Genomic DNA, 25,655 nt, shown 5'->3' with positions numbered 1-25,655 from the left:
GTATTTGTACTTTGAGCTCTCTGTGTAGTACTCTAATGGACACTTGCCAACCAATCAGAGGGCAGTCTGTCCGTGGAGACAGAAAGCAGGCGAGGCGATCCGAACCTGTGTGAGGAATTTATGTCCATGTGAAAAAGTCTCAACCACTGAGTCATGCAGGCACTAAGATAGGACCGAGCGTGTGTGTGTGTGTGTGTGTGTGTGTGTGTGTGTTTGAGTCAGCTGGTATTTAACCACCACACCCTTTCCAGTCCAGGATCATAACGGAGCTGCTGCTGCTCGCTGCCTCACTGCTGCTGCTGAAGGTAAGAAAACACAAAGAATGACCTGCAGCTGTTTGTCTGCTCACATCTCAGCCGTAAAGACATTCGAGTGAAGGATCAGCATGTCGACTGCTTAACAACACAAAGTATTTAGGCGTTTTTTAGTACTTTTAACTACAGGAAACATCCATCCAGTGAGTCATTCAGTCTGTGTAAATTTGTGAAGAAACTATTAGGAGTTAAAATCTCTTAAGAGGCAGCTGAAACGTGATAAGAGCGAGCTGGTGGACGGGTGCGGCCGGGTAAAGTCTTCCCTGCAGAGCCGCTTTGCTCTCTGCCAGCTTGTAATCACCAGAGTATCGTCTTCATGTCAGATACAGAGAGCAGATCACAGCGAGGTGATGGAGCGCCGTTATCTGCACGCAGAAACAGGTTATTAGAGACCGCAGCAGCCTCAACTTTATTTCCTCTTTTCTTTATTTCTTTATCTGGATACCTGCCAGCTGCTGCTGCTTAGAAAAGACATTAACCCTTTAAAAGGTGGACTTCATTTCGTTCAAAAACATGGACAGAAGCCAAAGAGCAACTTAAGAAATGACAGAGATAAGCAAGAAATGAGCAAAAAGTACAAGAAAATGACAAAACACAAAACAAACATAGAAACAAAAAACACAGGAAAATTAGAAAAAAAAACACACACACACAAAAAACAAAAACGGCAACAAAAAAGCAAGGAAATTACCTGAAAAAAAGTGTTAAAAAATTAGAATAATTCTGTAAAATTGAGATAATTCTAAATATAGTTCTCTTAACATTTTAACCCAGCTGTTAAAAAAAATAACATTTTGTAAATCTAAAAAAATGTAGTCTAGTTCTACTTTTTAGTCTGGCTTTTGTGTAATGTCTTACTATCCAAATGTTATCGTTTATACTTATTCTATTTTCTGTGTTCTTAAGATCCATTTTTGCTTTTTCCATAAATTGTTCTTGTTTTTGATTCTTCTATCAAACTGTAAAGCACCTTGAATTGGATTTGATTCATTTGAAAGGTGCTTTATAAATAAAATTTGACTGATGACTAACATCCTTGTTCCCAGAATGCAACACTCTGATGATGCCATGTAATTGTATGGTAAATATAGCAGCTAATTTAAAAACGTTTATACATTTATTTCTAGGTCCCATCTAAATATATATTTGTTTCCTGTGCAATTTCTATTGTACCCATGCAGGAAATATGACATTAACCCTGCATGCAAACGTGTAGATTTTGCATATGTCCCAATTAATGTTTTAAACTTGGACATTTGCCCCTCCCTCCCTCAATATAAATGAATTTTAATTTGACACTGGAAACGCAGAAGAAAAGTCTGTCCTGTTTTTCAGGCCGTTCTCGTTTAAACATGACATAAAAAATAACAATATCCCCGAAAGAAAATAAGTGGCAACTATTCCGCTAATTCATTAACTGTTTCAGTCATTTTTTAAAGCAAATAAAGTGAAAAATAAAAAGATTTTTAAAAATGTAAGAAATGTTCATTTCAATCATTTTTCATTTTTTCAACACTAATAATATCACTGATTGAACCCTTTGTGTGTGCTATGTTTAAGCGTCCACATATTTTTGGCCATGTAGCCTGAGAGGCTCAGCTCAGGGCAAAAATGAGCTCTGACATTCACAAACTGCGTCTGAACTTTTAACATACTGATGGAGAATAAAAACATGCTGCACAGGAAGATTTAAAATGGTGGCGCTTCTCTTTAATCCTTTATCCTTTTCCTTGAGCTTTGCTCTGTCGCTTCTCACAAGCTTTTTAAGAATTTAAAGAAAAAATGTCAAGAAATTAGTAAAAGGTGAAAAAGAAATTGGCCCAAGAATTTGTTTTAAAATGTATATATTTAGATTTTTTGCATGTTTTTTTTCCAAATCAGTTTCTTGTGTATTTTGTTTTTCTTTACTTTCCTTTTATTCTTATTTTCAGGTAATTTTTTGTAACTTTTTACTAATTTCTTGTTGTTTTTGGACCATTGGGTGATTTCTTAAAAAAGAAAAAAATAATAATCAAACTAATTTGCTCAAAAGTTTAAAATCTGAATGATTCTGTCTGTTGGAGCAAAAGTTCAGGTCTGTTTGTGTTTGCTGTTGCTAGGTGATGAAACGCCGACCCCCACACACTTCCTGTTAATGTTTTGTAAGGAGGTCAAAGGTCGAGGAAGCAGCTTTCCTGTTCCTCTCTAATGTTTTAAAACAGGATAAATTCATCGGTTATAAGTTAACAATATCTTAAAACAGAGTTCAGTGTTTTAGTGTGTGTGTGTGTGTGTGTGTGTGTGTGTGTTGCATAAGAGACTCCACACACCTTCAGATGTGTTTGCTCTGTGATCCAGACTCCTTATCAGCGGCCGCTCCTGCTGACACGCCCTCCGGCTCGTCCCGGTCAATAAATCAAACACACCTATGTGACGCCTTTACAGCCGGCTGGATTCTGACGCTCTGAATGTTAACAGACTTTTTGTTTGCTCAAACTTTTGTAAAAATGAAATTCTGAAAACCAAACGTTCCCACTGCGAGAAAATGTGTAGTTTGTGATGTAACTTTATGATTTCTCATCTGGTGTCAGCAGGTTTTTATGCACATTTTTCATTTGTACTTCCCTGATCAGTACTGATGGGAATAAAACACCCGGTGGACGCACTAATTTCAGCTCCTTAACCTGCAAGGTGCAATCATATCAATAATCGTATTAATGTATAATTACTTTTGTAGCCTGATTTTGTGCAGTGTGGTCTGACTGTTAGTATTTGACACTGCACAAAAAAAGTGCAAAAATGAATGTTGCTGCTAATCATTGACGTATCCCAGGCTGTGATCATAAAAAAGTAAATCTTCTTGTAGAATATAATTTTTTTTTTGGCATCATCACCCGAAGTAACGTCCTGAATAACAGCTGAACAGAGGAATTGCTTTGCTAATGGCTTTGATTTGTTTTTTTATAGCCTGATTTTGAAAAGCGCATTTTTTGCTCAGAGCGCTCAGCTGCTAAACCGGCGGGATGCTACGAGGTGCCGTCACCAATTACTGTCTGTCTCCTCCTGAGCAGCTAAAACATCGATCCAAATTCATCTGCACCAAGTTTGAAAGAGACACTGAATCAGTCTGAGAAATATAAAGAGAAGAAATCACTGAAAAGTTAACAAAAACCTCTGCTCATGCTGCTGTCTGTGTTTAGCTGCTCTGCTTCCTGTCTGTGACGTCACACGGACACACCAACAAAACAAAACACACACACACAAGCTGACAGAAAGGCAGACTTGTCTGCTGCAGTGGTGTGTTCTCTGGCTGTGGGAATGCAGCCGATTGCCTATATTTAGCAGGTTTACCCGTGTTTGAAAAGCCTGCGTGCACACGCTAATTACACAAACAAGAAGTTACAGGACTGTAAACAGCCGGCAGCTAGCAGGCAGAGAGAGTGTGGGGAATAACGGCATGTTTTTTACATCTAACTTGGTGAATTAAGGATTTATTTCACCCAAAACAGTTTGAGTGAAGTGTGTTTTATTTTAAGTGGTGGAAGCTGACTTTGTGACGGTCTGTGTTGACTCCCTGCAGGTCGACTCATCATGGCGCTAGTGTCCGAGTTTCTGGGTCAACTGACGCTGTCGTACGGAGGGGTGAGTCACCTGCTGACATCACACAGGAAACAGGAGGATAGAAGCATGATAAATATTCAATATGAAATGTGGACGTATGGACGCTGCTCTGGACTGAATCTTTAGATTACACAACTGCACGTCCGTATCTTTACGGCTCTGAGAGGACGTTCAGTGTTTTACTGCCCTCATGATAAAACAGGAACAGGTGTGGTTTGTTCTCCACCCAGAGTTCACCTGATAAGCTGAAGAAGAGGTCGTCCGTCATTGATGAGTCGGTTACTGCGTCAATAAACAATATTATTACATTTCATGCATGTGTCCCAAATGTAGTCCAGATTGTGTATTTGAGTGTAATCAGTGAATTTGCAGCTCAGCTCCTACAATAAGTCTAAAATACACTGTGGAAACTAAATAGTTACATTCAGACTGTTCAGGTCCAAAAATGCTCCATTGAAACCCATTCAAACTGACATTTTTGATCCCACAGCCATCAGAGCAGAAAAACAGGACTTGTATTATTTCTGGGTGTCATTCTGGGCTTTTGACTCTGAATTTGTCATTTTGACTATTTTCCACCTGATGAGGTCATTTTGACCATATTTGGCATATGGAGGAAATACATGCTATTTCCACTAGGTGACCTGTCACAGTCAATGTAGCTGCTGATCACTGACATATCCCAGACTGTCAGCAGCTACACTCATACACTGACATATCCCAGACTGTCAGCAGCTACAATAACAAAAAAACAAACTACTCTGCATGTAGTATATTAAAAATAATTATTTTTTTTGTGTTTGTTTTTTTTAAATCTAAAAACATTGTGGCATCATGACAAAAACTTACATTTAAAGGGTTAAAAATCTGAAAATGAATGTATATTTAATATTTATGATTAGAACGGATGTTGGTTTTAGAAATAAACTAATTAGAAAATCTTAGTAGAAAATCATATTGAGATAAAATATGTTTTATAGCCTGGTATTGAAAATAGCGTTTTGTGCACAGAGTGATACGAGTGTGTGATATCAAAGCGATCCCTAGTTGATTAATTAACGAGTGAACATCGATTCGATGTTCGGTCTAAAAGCTCATCTGCTAGAAACAATTTTAAAATTCTTTACTACATGTTTCGAAACAGCAGCAGCAGACGGTGAGGTAACGCATCTCTCTCCGTCCTCTGTAGGAAGTCGAGCCCAAATTCCCCACCGTGGTGCCGGTACGAGACTTCGACCCGGCCAAAGACGCCGCCAGGATCGAGACGGCCATCAAGACCAAAGGTGAGAGAGTCGCCTGCTGCCTGCAATTTTCCACATTATTCTCAGTTATGTAACCGTGATCTGCAAATAAAAGCAGGACGTCAGCCCAAAACAGGAAGGTCGGCGTGAGCTCAGAGTCTGCAGAGACAATCCTGAGGCCTTAAACTGCAGACGGTCTCAGTTCAGGACCGGAGAACCAGCTTTGTTTTAATGAGGCAAAGTCACCATGGACAGATCTGATGCTGCTGCAAAGAATTTATTTTCCATTTTTTATTTCCACCAGGAAGTCAAGTTTTCAGTTTTGCCTGTTTCTCAGGACTGCAGTAAAAACTACTGGCACAATTTTGAGGATTTTGATATTTAGCTACATTTTACAAGCAGGAAGCACGACTGCTGTTAAAGTAAGAAGTGGAGAGCGGTTCGTTTGTTCGAGCTCACAGAGAATCAATCATCAGGTTTACCAGCGCTGCAGTCTAATTTAATGAGTGTTGGTCGTGTTTTTCTATCTGCAGAGCGCCGATCGCGACCGTTTACTCACATTTTGTGACCGCAGAGCTCCAGAGAGACTCGGAAATCTTTGCAATATTCATTTCAGTTCAATTCAAATTCAAACACTTTATTTGAAGGGCAATTTCTAAAGCACGCAGAGCAGCAAGGTCAAAAACTTTACGTAACGACAATAACCTAAAAAACACACGAAATAAAAGAAAATAATGATGTGGAAAAAAATGCAACACACAGAAACTGTAAACTTTACAAATGAAATAAACGTAGTTCAAGTTGCAAGTAAGCTTTTTCGTTTCCCTGTCTGACAGCGTTATCATGGCAACATTTGCAGACGGCGAGGTTTAAGTCATCACGTGTCAGAGTTCAGGGGTCAGCTATTAGGCGTCCATTAACAATTAGTAAATTAGTTACCGGCTAACGGACGATTAACGTTCTGTCCTGTGGACACGAGAAAGCGAGACTTCGGTGTCTTCTGTCAGTGTGCGTTAACGCAGCGAGGACATCACTGTCCAACTGTGCGAAGAAAAGAAAAGTTGACCAAGAAAACCGAGTTTTCAACAACGAGAAGACGGAGAAATGTTTGTTGATTTAGCCTCGATCAGCAGCTGTGTTGGATCTGCACAGAGACAGCTGCGACAAAGCTCAGACATTTCTAACGTCCTCCGAAGACAGAGCAGAGGACGAAACACAAACACTTCAAATCCTCCCGTCCAACAAACGAGCTGTTTTTTTTGAGATCTCTGACTCAGCAGAGAGCGACTGAGCGGCTGCTCGGCAACAACTGACAACCGAATCACCGATCGCTCTGACGTTTTGGCTGTGAACACGGATCACATTCGGACCTTTAAATATTCAGTTTGAAAACTCTTGCACGATATTAACCTTTAACCTTTCTGACCAACTGAACTCTAAGATTCCTGTTTTTAATGCGGTTTGTCAGATTTCATTCACTCACGCTCAGATCTCAGATTACTGACGAGCTTCGGTCCACGTCTGAGCTGTTCAAACCAAAACGACGTGTTTTCTGCTCAGGACGCGATTTTTGTGATTTTGAAAGGAAATCAAACAGATGTCTTGTTTTTATGTCAGGAAGCAGCAGAAGCCAGAAATGAATGACGGTGGACTCTTAGATAAATCTTTATCTTATTAAATCTTTATCCTGCAGGTGTGGACGAACAGACCGTCATCGACATCCTGACCAGGCGCAGCTACGAGCAGCGGAGGGAGATCGCCTTTGAATACGAACGCTTCGCCAAAAAGGTTCAAAGTCTTTCTGCTAAAATAAAAACCGTTGACGTGCTGGTCTGAATCAGAGATGTAACTCACCTCCTTTCTGCTCTAGATGATTGTTTCCAGTATTTTTTAAAGACTTCTGGTTTGTGTGTCCCCGAATCTTTTGCAGGACCTGATCTCGGCCCTGAAGGGGGCGCTGTCCGGCTCTCTGGAGGCTCTGATGTTGGGTCTGATGAAGAGCACCGCGCAGTACGACGCCTCCGAGCTCAGAGCCTCCATGAAGGTCAGAACCACCGACGGGGAAGTGAGGCTGCGTTCACACCCGTGACTCAGTCAAACTCAGCTCTGACCGAAGGGGAGAAATTATATATGATTGCATTTTTAATACAGACACGCTGTTATTAGCTCTGTGAGATTCTCCACAATTTAATCAGTCAGTTAATTTGACTGAAGCCACCAAAGAAAGACGCAAAAGACGAGAAGAAACACGAGAGATGTAAAAAAAAAAAAAAAAAACAGAGACAGAATAGTAGATGCTGAAGACTATTTATAAGCCAAGGAAAATTGTCCAGTGAACTATATTTCTAATTATATATTTAAAATTATTTTACACAATAATTATAATTTTTAAGCATTTTCTGCTTTTTATTTATTTGTTTATTGCTTATTTGTTCTGGAAAAATTTTCAGGTAATTTTCTTGCACTTTTCACATATTTCTTGCTTAACCTCTGTGTAATATCCTTATTTTCAGCTCATTTTTTTCTTCCCCTGTTTTTGAATTTTTTAAAAAAAAGCCAATTTTTCCAGTTCTCAAAAGGATAAATAAATAATTTAACTTTATTTCCATTCTTGCTGAGCAACAGGTTTGTGTGAAGGAATTAGAGCTCGTTTCAAATATAAACCAGCTGAGTTTAATGATTTAAACACTAAAAAAAAGTTTGACCGCAGCTCAACTTCAAAAGTAAAATGCTACAAATGCTGATTAATATTACATTAATGCATCAATACTTAATAGTCTGATCTATCACATCAGTCACAGTGAGCACTTTTACTTTGGATGATAAATATTTTGAGCGATAAAGCGGCTCTGACAGTCATTTTTTAAATGTTAGTGGTGATAATGTGATGACTGAGGAGTCTCACCTGCTGGTTTTTGTGTGTCCAGGGACTGGGGACAGACGAGGAGACCCTCATAGAGATCGTCTGCTCCAGAAACAACGAAGAACTGCTGGAGATCAAGAAGGTTTACAGAGAGAGTGCGTTCAGAAATCTTCCTCCAAATAAATTCAGCTCAAAATTCAGTTAAAACACAACAACTTCATTAAAAAGATGCAACAGTAAACCTGCACAGCTGATTCTCTCTTTTTACTGGATTAACTAAAAATATTCATTCAAATCTGGTAATTCTATATATTAATGATTCTGGTATCATAATATATCTATCAGTATTGCACCATAACGTTACATGTTTCATGTCTCTTTGTTTAGTTTTCTTAAACTGAAAAAAGTGCAAATTAAAAATGGTTGTTGAGCATGTTAGCTTTACACGTAATCAGTTACAACATGTGGCTTGTTAGCCTCTGAGGCTAACGTCAGCGTATTAACAGGTGAAATTTACCACGCTGTTGTTGTTGTTGTTGTTGTTTTTCGTGGCATTGACGTCCTTTTGTTTCTGTCTTCAGTGTTTAAGAAGGAGCTGGACAAAGACGTCGCCGGAGACACGTCGGGAGACTTCGCCAAACTGCTGCTGGCTCTGGTTCAGGTAGCTCAGACGCTAACCGCTAACAGCACGTCCATCGTTTTCCAGACGCAGTTTTTTCAAATAATTCAGAACAGAGGTATCCAACAATTTTCCCAAAAACTTTGAAATCTGGCGCAACGTCACTTTTCTTGTGCTGCGTTCAAACACCTTTTGCAGGTATTTAAAGTTTTGGACCCTAAACAATAGATGCAATTTATTTTTTTTAAAAAACGTTGGCAAAAAGGCAATGAGCAACTGGGCAAAAAAAGTTGAAAGAAAGAAGTAGACTTTGAATTTATTTATTGTAAAAGCTACGGAAAAACGTCTAAGAAGAATAAAATCTGTATTTATAATTATTATAATTAGGCCTCCATATATTAACATGTTACAAAATTATTATATTTTTAATGCACCTTTTCCAAGAAATTACTTCATTTGTTTTTTGTTTGTATTTTGACTAATTTTCAGGTAATTTTCTGTCACTTTTTATAGTTTTCTTGTCAATTTTTGGTTCAGTTTCTTGAGTTGCTCATTGCTTTTTTCCTGTGTATTTGTAAGAAATCAGTTAGACAGTCAGCTCAGGTTTCAAAGGGTTAAACCATATTTTACTGATTGTACTCGCATACTTTCACTTAAGTAATAATTTCACTTCAGAACTTTTACTTGTAACAGAGTATTTTCACAGTGTGATATTTGTACTTTTACAGCAAGAAAGAATAAAAGAGAAAGAGTGACGCTGATCCTCTTCATAATGACAAAATCTGTAAATGAGTGATGATAAAAGAAATGTTCTTATATTTTATTATAAAAAGTTATTTTCTCTGTAGCACTTTACAGGTATGAACTGTTTTCCCCTCTTTAATGTGTCCGGCTGTGTGATATTTTTAGATATTATTACTAAAAACAAAACTGAAATATTTCGGCGTTTTGTCACTGAGCTCGGAGCAAATACTCAGAACCACCAGGCTGCTTTTTAACGACAGTTCAGTTGTCATTTCTACATGGTTTTGACCGATATGTTGTGTTTTAATCTTCAGACAAAGAGAGATGAGCCCTCTAACGTGGTCGACTACGAGAAGATCGACGACGACGCCAGAGTGAGTGATCTATAAATCATAAATCATAATCTGTCAGTATTCCTTCATACCTCGGTGACTCTAAACGATCTGCTCTGTCTGTGTGAACGTCTCAGTCTCTGTATGAAGCCGGCGTGAAGAGGAAAGGGACCGACGTGGCGACCTGGATCACCATCATGGCTCAGAGGAGCGTCCCGCACCTGCAGAGAGGTGAGCGACACTTTACACGGCGTCTTTGAGTGCTGTGAAAATAATAAATAATCTATAAATAACATGCATTATCATAATTAAAACACTGCACACACACACATGGTTAACATATTTTTACATGTTGCAAAACATATTTACATGTTGCAACATATATTTTTACATGTTGAAATATATAGTATTTAAATGTTGCAACATAACTTTAATGTTTCAATATTTTGTTACATGTTGCAAAATATTTTTACATTTCTGCGACATTCTTATATGATGTAACATAGTCAATTCAAGTCAAGTCAATTTCATTTTATAGAGCCATATCACAAAACATGGTTTGCCTCAGAGGACTTTACAGTGTACGACATCCCTCTGCCCTCAGACCCTCACATCACCTCTACACACGCGGTCACATCTATACATGCTGTCACATACTTTAACACGTTACAAAATATATTTGCATGTTGCAACACATTTTCACATGTTGAAATATATAGTATTTAAATGTTGCAACATAACTTTAATGTTTCAATATTTTGTTACATGTTGCAAAATATTTTTACATTTCTCCGACATTCTTATAGGATGTAACATATCTATACATGCTGTGACATACTTTGACATGTTGCAAAATATTTTTGAATGTTGCAACAGATTATTACATGTTGCAACATTTTTTACGTGTTGTGACAGATGTTTACATGCAGCACCACATGTTCACGTGTTGTCTGTGTGTGTGTGTGTGTGTGTGTGTGTGTGTGTGTGTGTGTGTGTGTGTGTGTGTGTTCTGCCTCAGTGTTCGAGAGGTATAAGAGCTTCAGTCCGTATGACATGAAGGAGAGCATCAGGAAGGAGGTGAAGGGAGATCTGGAGAAGTCCTTCCTCACTTTGGGTAACAAACAACTCTTCACCACCGGACGTCTCATTCTCCACAAACACAGAGATGCTCCGATTTACCGTTTTTCGTCATTTATGAATCTCAGAAACATCAGAAGATTGTCAGCTGGATCTCTGATAGGAAATCACACACAGGCCAATTTCTCACAAGAGCTGATTTTTTTCTGCCTGAATTCACATCTATTCACTTCTTTGCATCGATTTTTTCAGGATTTCAGTCAGTGCTGAGACAAACACGTTTTGTTGGTTTGAGTCTGTTCGTGAGATTTGACGACTGTGATGAAAAACTAGACCCACAGATTGTGTAACGGGTCCGTGTCTTCTCTTCACAGTGGAGTGCTTTGAAAACAGGCAGCTGTACTTCGCCAACAGACTCAGCGACGCCATGAAGGTACAAACCCGCTGTTTCATCCACCGAGGGAAAGTACTTTTATACAAGTACTGTGATGAGGAACAATCTGAGTATTTTCATTTTCCGGGTACTTTATAAATCACAATTCCTCTTAGGCAATTTTTCAACTTCATACTGCACGTTTTACTATTTATTTGGTAACTTAAGTTACATGTTCAAATATGTATGATTTTTTTTTTCATTTTTAACTTAACAGAGCTCTCCACATACTCAAATAAATCTCAGATAAAACAAGCATAAATCTCAGATAAAACAAGCAAAAAAAAATAAATAAAATAATAACAGTAAAAAAATAATAATAATAGTAATAATAATACAATTTGACAGTAATAAAAGCAGTAAAATTAAAGGGGTAAAATAAAATATTTGTGATTAATCGAAGCTTGGGGGGGTTGAAAGATGAGAATTTTTTAAACTTCAGCTTTCAGTCTTTGCACCTAAAATAATGCACCAACGAGCCTCTCTGTGAGCATGCAGGTTAAACTCACATTATCCCCTGCAGACAGTTTACGGGTGATTTTTTTGTTTTTTGCAAAGTTCGTTGTAGATTTGTGATGTGCCAGCTTTCTTTGACGAATCGGTCATTCGACTTTTTAGGGATCATCTTTGTAAATGTTGAAACGTTTTCAGTAGCTTGAGTTAAACGAGGCCCATCATCATGCTGAATCTCAGTTGGAGTGTTATTTCTTGGTTTATGGGATATCGGGGATTTTTGGGTACAGACAAACAGATTTGGACAGATTTGGACTTCAAATATCAATAATCAAAGCTTTGCTCGGTGTTTTGTACTCTTGCTGCCACTAGATGGCACAAAAAAGTGTCAGTGAACAAGGACAGCAGGTCCAAAATGTCCTTATGTGAGGATGCAGCGTCTCAGGAGGTTAATTTGAAAGGTTTTGTCCATCTTTTCTATCACAGTGACATTATACACACCGTCTTCTGTTTCTGATGTCTCTCTATCCTCCTCTGTCCCCGTCCTCTTCGTCTCTGCAGAGTAAAGGAGCGAAGGAGAAGGTGGTGACCAGGATCATGGTGTCCCGCTGTGAAGTCGACCTGATGAAGATCAGAACAGAGTTCAAGAGGCAGCACAAACGATCGCTGTACCAGACCATCGCTGTGAGCGCACGCACACACACACGCACACACACACACACACACACACACACACACACACACACATAAACGCGCGCGCTCACACACACGCATCGTCTCTCCTACTATTGTCCTTGTTTCAAAATAAGGGGGGGGGGGGGGGGGGGGGGGCATGTCAAATATGTTTTAAGGCCCGGGGAAACTTGAAAATTTTAATTTGGCTCAGCGGACAGGGATACAGCTTTAACTGTTTGTATCTTGTTTTTATTTCACTGCTATTTTTTTTAAAGCCAATTTCTGTTTGTTTGTTTTGTTATTAAAAATGTTGGCGATATTTTTTCTTCAAAATTTATTTTTGATTCTTAACTTTGTTGTTGTTTTTTCTTTAAAAACTTTTGTAAATTTCCGTTTTTCTTTTTGATGATTTTTTGCTTTTTCTTTTAAATTTTGGGGGGCAATTTTATTTTTCTTTAAAATCTTTTGAACATTTTTTGGTTATTTTTTTTTTCTCTTAAAGTTTTTGCCGAATTCTCTTTCCTTTTAACATTTTAGGAGATTTTCAGAGAAAACATGCCTTCGACACTTCACACGGCGTCTTGCGGGCCTAAAAAAGTTAAACACTAGAATTACACCATTTATCAGATACTAGGATCAGATACTATAGTTGGATTTTCAAATTCCCGACGGTTCTTAACAACATATCAAATAAATATGGGATATACATGGGATGCATTTCCCATCTCTGCCAATTTATCCCCCAAACCCTCTGCATCTTTAAACAGCTGTTCAGAAAATAGACATAAAGTGAGGCTGAAATAAGGAGCTTCAGCTCAGAGCTCCATTAAACCAAAGTAAGGAGCAGGAGGAGCAGGGGGAGCAGCAGGAGCAGGAGGAGCAGCTCACCGTCAGGCTCAGGCTCTCTCAGCCTCCTGCTGCACACACACCGAAAATATGCAAATGAGACTCAATCTCCGACACTTTAGCGGAACTAACAGCCGCTTTTACACCGACGGTGACGCTCAGTCATCCACCGTGACATTTTCATCCCTGGAAGCAGCAGAAATGACTTTAAACCCGCAGCATCACCGCACAGCTTACCTGCGCGCGAGCTCGGAGGCCGCAGCTACTTCACTCACCTGTGTTTTGTGCGTCACTGATTAAAGTCCCACCTGCTACAACAGGTAACCCGGAACTATGAAGACACAGTCAGTCATTATGAGTTTGGTGATACAGTGAATATTGAACAAATGTCCAGTAAATTAACATGAAGAACAGATTGACTTAACTACAAAAAACAGAAAAAGTAAATGATCTACAGTTGCAGTTCATTCATTTATTTTCATTTATTTTATCAGATTTTTTTGGAATATGCATTTAACAGTCATATAAATGTGCTTCTTGTCTTTTCACTGGTGTTACCTGAGAAACAATAAATAAAAGCAAACAAAATATACATTTTCATTATAATCAGCTGTTTTCAAATCAGGACCTCAAACCTAGTAAATTCTAATAAATCATCTTTGTGTTTACTCATTTGTGAACGGATAGTGACTTATCAGGCATTTATTGTAATAACAGTACTTTTTTTCTTAATTAGTAATAGTAACAGTAAAGAAAAGTAATAGTAATAAAAATAGCAAAAAATCTTGATCAGAAATATCAAAATAACAATATTATATATAGTAATATATCACAGTGAAAGGAGCCAGTTCATGGTTACCTTTAGGTTAGTGCGTTTATTGTTGTCATTAATAATAATAATAATAATAATAATAATAATAATAATAATAATAATAATAATAATATATTGGTTGTGTGTTTCAGGAGCACACTAAAGGAGACTACCAGAAGGCTCTGCTCAGTCTGTGTGGAGGAGATGACTGAGACCCTGAACTCCATCTGGACTCAGTTTCCCAGAATGCCGCTGAGTTTGAAATATCAGCTGACTGCAGATCTTCTTACAGTATTAGAGCCTTTTTTGTGTTCACTTCCACATTAAACAGATCACCTCCACCTTTGTGAGCAGCTTCAGTTTGTGAAATAAAACCTTTTCAGCTGTTTGTGTGTTTGTTTGCTGTTTGATGAAGCGACCAGCAGAGAGCAGCAAAGACTCACTGAGAGAATAGCTTCTCTGATCTCTGCTGTGTTCAGATATTAACCAACACCCTCATTTATAACCAGCACAAACACACTGAGAGAGAATAAGCTCTCTGATCTCTGCTGTGTTCAGATATTAGCCAACACCCTCATTTATAACCATCACAAACACACTGAGAGAGAATAAGCTCTCTGATCTCTGCTGTGTTCAGATATTAGCCAACACCCTCATTTATAACCATCACAAACACACTGAGAGAGAATAAGCTCTCTGATCTCTGCTGTGTTCAGATATTAGCCAACACACCTCATTTATAACCAGCACAAACACACTGAGAGAGAATAAGCTCTCTGATCTCTGCTGTGTTCAGCTATTCATCAGCACCCTCATTTATAACCAGCACAGACACACTGAGAGAGAATAAGCTCTGATCTCTGCTGTGTTCAGCTATTCATCAGCACCCCTCATTTATAACCAGCACAGACACACTGAGAGAGAATAACCTCTCTGATCTCTGCTGTGTTCAGATATTCAAATATGTTTTAAGACCCGGGGAAGACTTAAGATTTTAATTTGTCTTAGGGGACAGGCATACAGCTTTAATTGTTTGTATCTTGTTTTTTATCTCACTGCTAATTTAAAAAAAAAAAATCAATTTCTGTTTGTTTGTTTTGTTTTTAAATTTTTTTTCCTTCAAAATTTATTTGTGATTCTTAAAAACCTTTGATTTTATTTTTTTTTTCTTTAAAAACTTTTGGCAAGTTCCATTTTGCAATTTCCATCTTTTTGCACTTTTTATATTTTTATACTTATAATTGTTATGCCTTTTTGGTGTAAAAAAAAAAGGGAAAGGGAGTTTACTACATGGATGTGCACCCCTCTGGGGCCATTATTAAATTTGTTATTAAAGGTGCCAGCGTGCAAAGACCTGGATCACAGATTCCTAATCCTGCAGACACTGGGCAGAATATGTTTTCTGTCTACCAAAAACAAAAGTATTCGCCGTTTATTTCAAAGTGATATTGTATAACAAAATATTATCCCCTCAATCATTATCTTGTTAAGTTTAAAAAACGACATCAGTGTAAATTGTTAATTCCATGAGGTTGTCGTGGAGACTATTTTTAATTTTTTTTAATTTTTACTGTTTCCTCTCAAGTTTTTTTAAATGCACAAATTGAAAATGTGCATAAAAAGATGTGGATGGGAACACATCTAATGACCGTGGGGAAAAAAGCTTGTTTCATTGTTGACAGGTACTAATGCACAAAATAACAAACTAAGACATTTGAATCGTACTTCTTTAGCAAATTGATATATCAGGTAAATATAATGTTTCCTTAAACCCCTAAAAATAAAATTCAGGAATGTTCAAAAATAAATCTGTGGATATTCATGGTCCACAGTGAATTTTCCTTTACCAGTTTTTAAAGAAGCTGACTGACTCCTGTGTACATTTAAAGACACACCCAATGAAATTTAATTCACACACTGTATTTTTTGGATTGTGTGACAATGATTTAATCACATGTACCAATGATACTCAACAATAATACTCAACTTATGGCCCGCGGGCCGATTCCCATCACTTATCATTTATTTTATTTTGAAAACACAAATGGTGCTGCGGTACTTACAACCAATTTACTCAAAACAAAAATCAATACAGAAACATACAGGACTTGTCCAATATAAAAAATAAAAAAAAATACACATCAAAATAGAGCCTGTTGATCAAAAAAGAGACAGTGGAGGATCCCAAAATCCTAGAAATGACCTGAAATCCAAGAAACACCCTAAAACCCTAGAAAAACATGGGGTTTACTAGGACTGGCCCCTTGAGCTCCTGTCATTTTGCAAAAGTGGCCTCCAAGCAAAGCAAGTCGAGTTTTCCTGACCCCACAGAAACGTATGTGAAACCCTCGACTATGGCAGTGACAAAAACATTACGCGGTAGCTGAGAATCTCTCTCATCATCAGAGCGAATCTAAATGGCTTCTCTGTCTTCAGTTTTCCTCAGAAGTTGGCAGGAGTTGGTATTTAGCTTTGGACCTCCTTGATAGGTAGATGGCCACTCCACATACCAGGAGGCTGCTGACAATGAAGACGATGTTCATCCCCAGACTCATGCTCAGGCCAGGAGCTGAAATGGAAAAAACACATTCAAATTCAGGAACTATAAGATGATACATTATATTTATATATCAGGTCAGTGTAAATAGTTATCAGCTATACTGATTAGTGTTTGTCTACTGCGGTTATACACTGCGGAGTACCTCAAGGCTCTGTTCAAGGTCCTCTACTGTTCTGTATTTAAATGCCTCCTCTGGGCACATGAATATTTAATCATAAAATCTTTTTCCATTGTTATGATGATGACACTCAACTCAGAGTCTATAAAACCAGGATCACTCCACAGGATGACTTCTTTAAGAAAAAAATGTGTTGGGATATTAGGTGCTAAATGTCTAATAAATTCTTCCTGAAACTCCATAAAGACAATCAGAAATAATATTATCTGGGCCTAAAGACACTTCAGTATTTAGTGATACATTTCCTAATTTAGTGCATTCTGTTAAAATGGAAATCAAGAAGTTGTCTTTGATTCCCGTTTAACTTTCAACAATCATGTCAATAAAGTAGTTCAGTCCTGTTTTTGTCAACTTTGAATGGCTTCAAAACTTCAGATCTTTTCAATTGTTCTCTGACTCAAAGAAACTTATTCATGCCTTCATTTTCTCTAGAATTGATCGCTGTAAGTCACTCTTTACACGCCTAAACAATAAAGCACTCTCAGGCTTTCAGACTGTATAAAACGCTGCAGCGAGACTGAAATGGATCGAATAAAAGAGACTGCATAACGCCATTTCAGTGACTCTGTATTGGCTTCATCTTAACTTTAAGATTGATTTTTAAGGTTTTACTTGTTACTTTTAAAGCACTACATGGTCTTGTTCCAGCATACCTCTATCTACCTGTACGCAATCTGAAATCATTCAACCAAAATCTACTATCAGTCCCTCGATCTAGACTCACAACTAAGAGACTGTGCTTTTGCTGTTGGGGCTCTAAACTCTAGAAATGTCTCCCTGTTGTAACTGACCCACTTTATTCACTGCTAAAAAATATTTTATATGGGAATGGTCCCCCTGCAGGTAAATCTGCACACAGATAATTTAATCTACATTACCACATAGAAACAGCAACACTCCCAATCTGAATAGGGCAATATGTGGTGGTGGCCATGAAATGTGCTAAAATTACGTGCTGGCAACACGAAAACAATGCCAATGTGGAGTCAATTGATTTTGTTTCCCTAAAGCTAACTAAACTGTGACTGTTACATTCACACTATTAACCTCATTAACATTGTGTTTGAAACTGAGACCATTCAGAGTTGCATTGGCAAGATGTGCATGTTGCCAGCAGGTAAATTTAATGCATTTTGTGCCTACCACATAGCGATTGTTAGTTCATGTCTATTTTAAACAAACATGAACTTTCAACCAGGAGCCTGCTGTTTGTGTCCTGTGTGAAACCTAAAGTCAATGTAGTAACGTGACATTACATAACTATTCAAAGTACTTTAGATACTTTATTTTGTGTATGTAGTTATTTTAACTAAAATCCCAATCTTTTCATTAACCTAAAGTATTTTTTGTTTGTTCTCTAATATTGCCATTATATATTTCACAACATTAACCATGCCCACATTGTGTTTTAAACTGTGACTGTTCATTTAGCCTTTGCAATGGTTTTGTGTTGTTTTTACAAGAACGTTTTGCGCCCACCACCACATAGCAATTGTTACAAGTTTGTGTCCATTTTACATATTTCTATATACATGAAGTTGCCGGTTTATTAGGCACACCAAAGCTGAAACTAATGCAGTCTAATTTAACAGTCCTGCAATGAATCTGTAACCTTAAGTTTTTGTTGAAGCTGTTTTAGAGTTGATGTCACTGACTGAATGCCAGTGCTCACTCACCTTGGCTGTCGGAGGTTTTGACCAGGTGCAAAGGTCCCTGGGAAATAGAGTGACTGGATGTCTCAGATGCAGCTTCCCTTTTCACGCGATTCTGTCCCGAATTGGATCTGATACATCCCTTCGAGCACCTGGTGTTGGGAATACCAGTCTGACAGAGGATGACCGAACAAGTGATGTACACCTGCAGACACATGGCGGTAAAGTCAGGCAAAGTCCGAAAAAGTTCTTTGTACATTCTAAGCAAAGTATATATTCAATAAAAACACAGTTTCTTGCTGTGATGTGAAGCTTATAGCAGAGTTTCAGGAGCAGGACCACACCTCTACTGCACCTCAACCGCGCCTCTTCCGGCTTAAATATCCTCCCAACCCGATCTCCCCCTTTCGTCTGGTTATTCTGCACCCCTCCTCCCCTCCCTCGATCTCTTGTTTTTCTTCCTTCTCTCCGTAGGGTCCTAGGGGTCCGTCGTGCCCGGGAGCCACGGCGAATTCCCACCGAAGCTTCCCCACACCGCACTCAACCATTCATTCCAATATTCAGAATCTATGTCTATACCAAATTTACATTCATGTCAATAAATTGTCAAAATTAATTCACGTTGAGGTGTGGTCCTTGCTAGTGAAAAATGGTGTAATTTTGGCAATTTTTCTTTCGGTAGGCTTTGGTAGGCATGTTTTCTTTAAAAAAAAAATTTAAAAACCACCAAAAGATATTTTAAAAAAGAACATCAACAGTTTTACATGAAAAAAAAATCCCCCCAAAAATTTTAAAAGAAAAAACGATGGCCTTTCTTTTTTTCCTTTTTAAAGACAACATGGCCCGCTGGTTTGAAAGGTGTGTTTCCTTTGGAAATTGGCGTTAAAATAAATACAAGATACAACAGTGGATGCCTTTCCTCTCAGATAAAAAAAACCATGAACCCCTCCCTAGTGCTTTAAGTATTATCTGACATGCCTCCCCCTCTCAATAATAATGAACAGTCCCTAATAATGATAAAAGGACTTGGATCTAATACGGTTACCACTTGATTAAATGCACTTAGTTTGATCCACAGCTTTACAAAAACACAGAGTATTTTTTAACTCTAATCAATAGATGTTTAATGATAGCAGTTGTTAAGTATTCTGTTTCTACTCAGCACTCATTACTCACGATTACTAATATTTTTAACATCACAATTAATAACTAAAGTTAACAGAAGTTTATCAGGGTAAATATGGTGCCAGAGTGCATCTACCCTGCAGAGGTTGGGTTTAAGCCCCCAATGTCCTCACATCCTAGACATGTCCCTAACCGTTGTGAATGTTTCCATATTTCACGTCTTTAACGTCAATGACACATTATGAATTCTCTAAAAAGAGATGCTGCTTTAGGGACAGATAAGCACTTAAATTTGTTGAAAAGGCAACGAATATAATTTTCAAAAATTTTACATTTACATTTGAGTTTTTCAAAAGTAACCCTACCTCATCATGAGCGCCGATGAACTCAAAAGCCTCCATTCCAAATCTGAACTGAGATTTGGGGCTGGGGTAGATCTGCACCGTGCTGTCCGTCGCACACCTGCAACAATAGAAGACACGAAGGTTCATAGCTAGAAACAGAAGCATCAAGTTCCACACAAAAGCCTATTGATGGCGGACACCTACCCGTGTTCGATGATGGTGTAGCTGATGCGAGAGTTTGGGTTGTCGTACGGAGTCGCCCTGCAGGACTCCACAAACAGCTCAGTGTTGGGGATGGAGCTGGTCGCCTCGATCTGCATGAACATCATCTGTTTGAGGTTCACCTCCACGGGGTAAGTGCTGGCGTCCACTTTTGTCCTGAACAACTGACTCTCGAAGAATTCAAACTCAAAGCTGAAAGCGCCGAAGCCCCTCTCTGTGAAGGCGTACGGGTTCTTGTGCCTGAACCCAAGAGTCAGGTTGTTTTGTTTCGGATATGTGCAGGAAAAGGTGATTTCAACATCGTGATCCCTGGAGATTATTTCATTTGGGTCAGCGGACGTGATCTCGTTCCTGAAGATGATGTTTTCGCCATCATCCTAAAAATAGAAAGATATGATAATTAAATTTGGAAAGGAAGCAATCGTTGTTACAGCTATAAGTAAGTAGTTAAAGGCAGATCCTATTAGCAGCCACGTGTCTGCAGCAAATAATGCTATTTACACGCCACAGGGATGAGGGATTTTAAAGTACAGTCCTGAAGTTAGTGTTGCCCTGGTTCCCTCGTCAGAAAGCAGATGGGATTTTTTCCATAAGATTGCAGAAAATAATGACAAGCAATATTTCCACATTATGAAATTACCCACATTTTCTGCATTATGGGGCCAACAAAGCAGGTACACTGGAGACTCATGACGGCCAAACTGCTAACTTTAACCCGCTGAGTGGCTAACGAAATGGAATAATCTGCAAAGGAACTTAAACTTGGACACTCTTCCGTCATAAATGCCTTATTTCAGATTATGTTTTAACTGAGTGTAAATGTTCTTAATTATATTCATATCATTATAATTATATTTTAATTCTAATTTCTACACCTTAACACATTGTTTTCCTGTATTTCTATTTTTAGCTATTTACATCGCTGTTATTGTCTGTTGTTTTGTATGATTCTGGCTCTGACGTTTTTTGAAATGCCCTGTTCACGCTTGGCATCATGAAAATGAGGGTCTCCCTCAATGATTTCCAGAGTCTTAAATAAAGTTTTGAACGAATGAATGAACTTCCTGTTTAGCGCTCTGCCAACTTGAATGAAAGCTGATTTAATCTTGCAGCTTTTATGGGTTACGTGACGGGGTACTTCCACTTTTGGACACCATGTAAAAATGGCTGTTCCTGTTTTAACGGCTGCTGGTAGCAGTTAATGTTTTTTTACAACAAGCAAATGGGTCTTCTGCTGAATCGTTGAGATGTGGGCAGCGATTTAAAGGTCTGAAACCGCCATATTGTGCACATGGTGTTAGAGTTCTGCGTGCTCTACCTCTATGATGGTTCCACAGGTGTTCAGCAACATGACAGCCACCAGGTGGGTGCTGTTGGAGGATCTCGTCAGGTTGCAGGAAGGATTGCTGACGTCTCTCAGATGCAAGTTGTTCTCGTTGCGTCTGATGAGATACGTCTTCTCCACTTCCACCCGTTATTGTTGTCTGATTGCATGTCACCATGGTCTCTAAAAGCAGAGAGAGACACGCAGCACAATGGGGATATGCAACATGTTCATGGTGTACTCTGTATACCATTCATATCGTTAGAGGTTGAATGTGGTTAACTTACCGTGATGTCCAACGTCAGCAATCACACAGCGTAGCTCGGACTGATAGACTCGGCCAAACCTGAGATTCAACACGAGATAGGATTTGTGATGCAGAAATACAACAAAGATGGAGGAAGGAATGTAATAAAAATCTCCTTTGTGTCTTAAGTTTAAGTCATTCTCTCATTTAAACTGTAGCCCACGATGTAAAACCAGATGATTAATGTAAATCTTACCTGTCCGTTGCTTCAAAAAGAAAGCAAATAGCAAAATGATCATTCAGTTGGTTTTCAGTTGGATTCCACTCTATGACGTATTCTTCTGAAGAGATTTGCCGCTTTGAAATGCCCGCTGGTCCAGTGATAATCAGGCGTCTTATCCTACAAGAAAAAACAGTTTTTCCCTAAGTTTGAAGCAAAGAGTGTTTTTCTAAACAGCACAATAAGTACAATACGATTTTAAAACCTTGCTATAAGTGTTATATTGGTGCATATTACATCACAGCATTAATCACTGTGGCTCATATATCACTGTGGCTTAAAAAGTCTCTAAAAGTTTCTCTAATTGTCAGAACAGTTTCATGGGTTTCGAAGCTGAAGGTGAAACTGAAACAAAACACTTCGTTCATGCTCCAAATCTGGTGACTGTGTCGTGTTTTGTCATTTTTTCTCCATGACAGTCAACCCTGGAAATATTCTCCTAATAAAAATCTCTGTTTTGTTTGCAACATTTTAAAATGACTCAACAAAACATTTGCTTACGTGGTGTATACTGCTTTGGCTTTGACTTTGATTTCCAGGGTTTGGTTGACGAACGCAGGAAGATTCACTCCGTTTCTCGGAGTTGGTGCCACGTACACGGGGAAGTAATCCCCTTCGAGGCATGAAGGGGCACTGTGTGAGTCCACTGCAGATCAGAGCGGAGGACAGACAGACGCTGAGAAATCTTTCAAATGTTAATATCCATTCAGTGCTGTAAATATACAAAAACATAAACATGACCCTACCATTGACAGTAAACTGCAGCGGAAGCTGGCTTAGAGATTCAGCTAAGGACGGGCGATACGTGGGTGGTCGGCTCTGGTGTCGTGGTGGTCGGCTCTGGTGGTCGGCTCTGGTGTCGTGGTGGTCGGCTCTGGTGTGGTGGTGGTGGTGGTCGGCTCTGGTGTGGTGGTGGTCGGCTCTGGTGTGGTGGTGGTTGGCTCTGGTGTCGTGGTGGTCGGGCTCTGGTGTCGTGGTGGGCGGTGTGGTGGTGGTCGGCTCTGGTGTGGTGGTGGTCGGCTCTGGTGTGGTGGTGGTCGGCTCTGGTGTGGTGGTCGGCTCTGGTGGTGGTGGTCGGCTCTGGTGTGGTGGTGGTCGGCTCTGGTGTGGTGGTCTGGTGTGGTGGTCGGCTCTGGTGTGGTGGTAGTCGGCTCTGGTGTGGTGGTAGTCGGCTCTGGTGTGGTGGTGGTCGGCTCGGTGTGGTGGTCGGCTCTGGTGTGGTGGTGGTCGGGTGGTGGTCGGCTCTGGTGTCGTGGTGGTCGGCTGATCTGTAATGTAAAACTCCGGGAAGGCTCGTTTATACCTTCCCGGTGTATGTTGTCCCTTGACAGTGCTGGATCCATCAGAGTAGTGCAGCTGAATGAATGTTTTGGCAAAGTCCTCCACCACGAGCTCAATGGGATGGAAACCATTTTGATTATTGGCGACATACTGAAGGGAGCAGGAATCCTGACGAAAAGAAGAGATACTTTCATCACACAAAAGCAGACTATGATTTGTTGTCTTAAATTTTGATTGAATTTTAATTGGGGTACAAATAGGTTTTACTTTTGACAAGTCTAGTTTTGCTGCCTGTCTGCCGCCCGAACATTTGTCTGGGGAACTATGCGTTAATATGCAGGTTTGCCCGAACTGCCGAACTCTGAATCAGAATCGGAATCCGGTTTTATTGCCAAGTACATTTACATATACAAGAGATGTGATTTGGTGTCTTAGTGCAAAACAATTAACATAATGGAAGAATAAAATAGTTAATTTAAAAAAATTAGAACATAAGATGAAAAACATAGAAGCAATTTAAGTATGTAGGAAAGGTGAAATAGAGGGATTGTACAGTTTTTCAGAAGTAGAGTTGCAGCACAAATATCTTAAGTTTAATTAATTAAGTTGACCTAAAGTGTGCAGTGTGCAGAATCCAGTCCAGTGTGCATTAATGCAACGTATAAATATTGCAAAACCCTGGTATTTATATTGCATGACATGTATTTTTGATTTATTATGTATCATGTAAATGCTGATGTTAATAGCTTTTTTAAAATTAATTATATATATATATATATATATATATATATATATATATATATATATATGCAGCTACACCCTTTTTCTATTTCTGGTAATTCTGATGCGTGTAATAATTACATTAAATATTGCAATACATTTTTCCATGTGTACAGTATAAAGTAAAATTTATTTTCCTCTCCATTTCTGTGCTAATTTTGCACTTTAATGTATGAATGTCTGTATGTGTGTACTGAATGTCATGCACCTGAAGGCGAAGAATTTATAATTTTGTTTTATACTGTCTGATGACAATAAAGGCATAAAGACAGACAGAGAGACAGACAGACAGAGAGACAGGCACACAGAGACACACACAGAGAGACACACACACAGAGAGACAGACACACAGAGAGACAGACACACAGAGAGACACAAAGAGAGACAGACAAACAGAGAGACAGACAGGCAGAGAGACAGACAGGCAGAGAGACAGACAGAGACACACACAGAGAGACAGACACACAGAGAGACAGACACACAGAGAGACAAAAAGAGAGACAGACAAACAGAGAGACAGACAGGCAGAGAGACAGACACACAGAGAGACAGACAGACAGAGAGACAGACACACAGAGAGACAGACACACAGAGAGACAGACACACAGACAGACACACAGAGAGACAGACAGACAGAGAGACAGACAGACACAAAGAGAGACACAAAGAGAGACAGACACACAGAGAGACAGAGAGACAGACAGACAGACACACAGAGAGACAGAGAGACAGACACACACACAGACAGACACACAGAGAGACAGACAGAGAGACACACAGAGAGACAGACACACAGAGAGACACAAAGAGAGACAGACACACAGAGAGACAGACAGGCAGAGAGACAGACACACAGAGAGACAGACAGACAGAGAGACAGACAGAGAGACACACAGAGAGACAGACACACAGAGAGACACACACAGAGAGACAGACACACACAGAGAGACACAAAGAGAGACAGACACACAGAGAGCAGACAGGCAGAGAGACAGACACACAGAGAGACAGACAGACAGAGAGACAGACAGAGAGACACACAGAGAGACAGACACACAGAGAGACACAAAGAGAGACAGACACACAGAGAGACAGACAGACAGAGAGACAGACACACAGAGAGACAGACAGACACAAAGAGAGACACAAAGAGAGACAGACACACAGAGAGACAGACAGACAGACACACAGAGAGACAGAGAGACAGACACACACACAGACAGACACACAGACAGACAGACAGAGAGACAGAGAGACAGGCAGACAGACAGACACACAGAGAGACACAGAGAGACACAGAGACAGACACACAGAGAGACACAGAGACAGACACACAGACACACAGAGAGACACATACCTCGTCCAAAGAGAAAGCTCTGTCCAGACTGCACAGCGAACACTCGTGATCATGATGACGTGTTGCTGCCCTGCATCTGACGTGGTCGCCGTCGGGGTCGAAGACGGTCAGGTTGAATGAGCGTGGGCAGTTCCTGGGCACTCTGTAACGCGTGGATCAACTCAGTCAGGAACAGTCTGTGTCTAAAAATATCTGATACTGTTAAATGAGTTTTTTTAAAGTGTGTCAAAGAAAGAGGGATCGATGGTGATTACCTGAGAATTGGCACAGTGGCAGTGATGGGAGATCTGTTAGACT

General features: G+C 39.4%; 2 protein-coding genes and 1 long non-coding RNA gene across 4 annotated transcripts; 1 reads left to right on the top strand and 2 right to left on the bottom strand.

The window, feature by feature from the left end:
- LOC121942477 (annexin A2-B-like) lies at positions 1 to 14,396 on the top strand. Of its 2 annotated transcripts, XM_042485698.1 has the most exons (13): positions 1 to 305; positions 3,874 to 3,935; positions 5,104 to 5,197; positions 6,849 to 6,943; positions 7,086 to 7,199; positions 8,083 to 8,173; positions 8,600 to 8,679; positions 9,696 to 9,755; positions 9,851 to 9,944; positions 10,732 to 10,827; positions 11,165 to 11,223; positions 12,238 to 12,360; positions 14,161 to 14,396. In XM_042485698.1, exons 2-13 carry the CDS (start codon positions 3,885 to 3,887, stop codon positions 14,218 to 14,220), a joined length of 1,017 nt encoding a protein of 338 aa, XP_042341632.1. In that variant the 5' UTR covers positions 1 to 305; positions 3,874 to 3,884; the 3' UTR covers positions 14,221 to 14,396. The 2 variants fall into 2 exon arrangements, with proteins under 2 accessions (XP_042341632.1, XP_042341638.1); XM_042485704.1 differs by lacking the exon at positions 1 to 305 and having other exon boundaries at positions 3,789 to 3,935.
- A 1,617-nt stretch (positions 14,397 to 16,013) lies between these two features.
- On the bottom strand, positions 16,014 to 21,556 carry LOC121945396 (CUB and zona pellucida-like domain-containing protein 1). Its single transcript, XM_042489552.1, has 5 exons — positions 21,408 to 21,556; positions 20,072 to 20,466; positions 19,889 to 19,985; positions 18,423 to 18,603; positions 16,014 to 16,577 (listed from the first exon to the last, which is right to left on the bottom strand). Exons 1-5 carry the CDS (start codon positions 21,438 to 21,440, stop codon positions 16,441 to 16,443), a joined length of 843 nt encoding a protein of 280 aa, XP_042345486.1. The 5' UTR covers positions 21,441 to 21,556; the 3' UTR covers positions 16,014 to 16,440.
- A 4-nt stretch (positions 21,557 to 21,560) lies between these two features.
- LOC121945406 lies at positions 21,561 to 22,749 on the bottom strand. The gene is made up of 5 exons (XR_006105956.1): positions 22,687 to 22,749; positions 22,442 to 22,586; positions 21,917 to 22,060; positions 21,701 to 21,759; positions 21,561 to 21,596 (listed from the first exon to the last, which is right to left on the bottom strand). It is a non-coding gene; the product is annotated as an uncharacterized LOC121945406 (long non-coding RNA).
- Positions 22,750 to 25,655: the final 2,906 nt, after the last annotated feature.

The sequence above is a fragment of the Plectropomus leopardus genome, chromosome 1 (genome assembly GCF_008729295.1).
Source record: "Plectropomus leopardus isolate mb chromosome 1, YSFRI_Pleo_2.0, whole genome shotgun sequence".
NCBI lineage: Eukaryota > Metazoa > Chordata > Actinopteri > Perciformes > Serranidae > Plectropomus > Plectropomus leopardus.
The sequence above is the reverse complement of the archived record's forward strand: the minus strand, read 5'-3'. Positions and strand labels throughout refer to the sequence as shown.

Coding starts and splice junctions, on each gene's coding strand:
- LOC121942477 (XM_042485698.1), top strand. CDS start 3,885: ATGGCGCTAGTGTCCGAGTTTCTGGGTCAACTGACGCTGTCGTACGGA. Junction 3,936..5,103: donor TGACGCTGTCGTACGGAGGG/GTGAGTCACCTG, acceptor CGTCCTCTGTAG/GAAGTCGAGCCCAAATTCCC. Junction 11,224..12,237: donor GACTCAGCGACGCCATGAAG/GTACAAACCCGC, acceptor TCGTCTCTGCAG/AGTAAAGGAGCGAAGGAGAA.
- LOC121945396 (XM_042489552.1), bottom strand. CDS start 21,440: ATGTTGCTGAACACCTGTGGAACCATCATAGAG. Junction 20,467..21,407: donor CCTGTGGAACCATCATAGAG/GTAGAGCACGCA, acceptor TTCTATTTTTAG/GATGATGGCGAAAACATCAT. Junction 18,604..19,888: donor TCATCGGCGCTCATGATGAG/GTAGGGTTACTT, acceptor ATGTGTCTGCAG/GTGTACATCACTTGTTCGGT.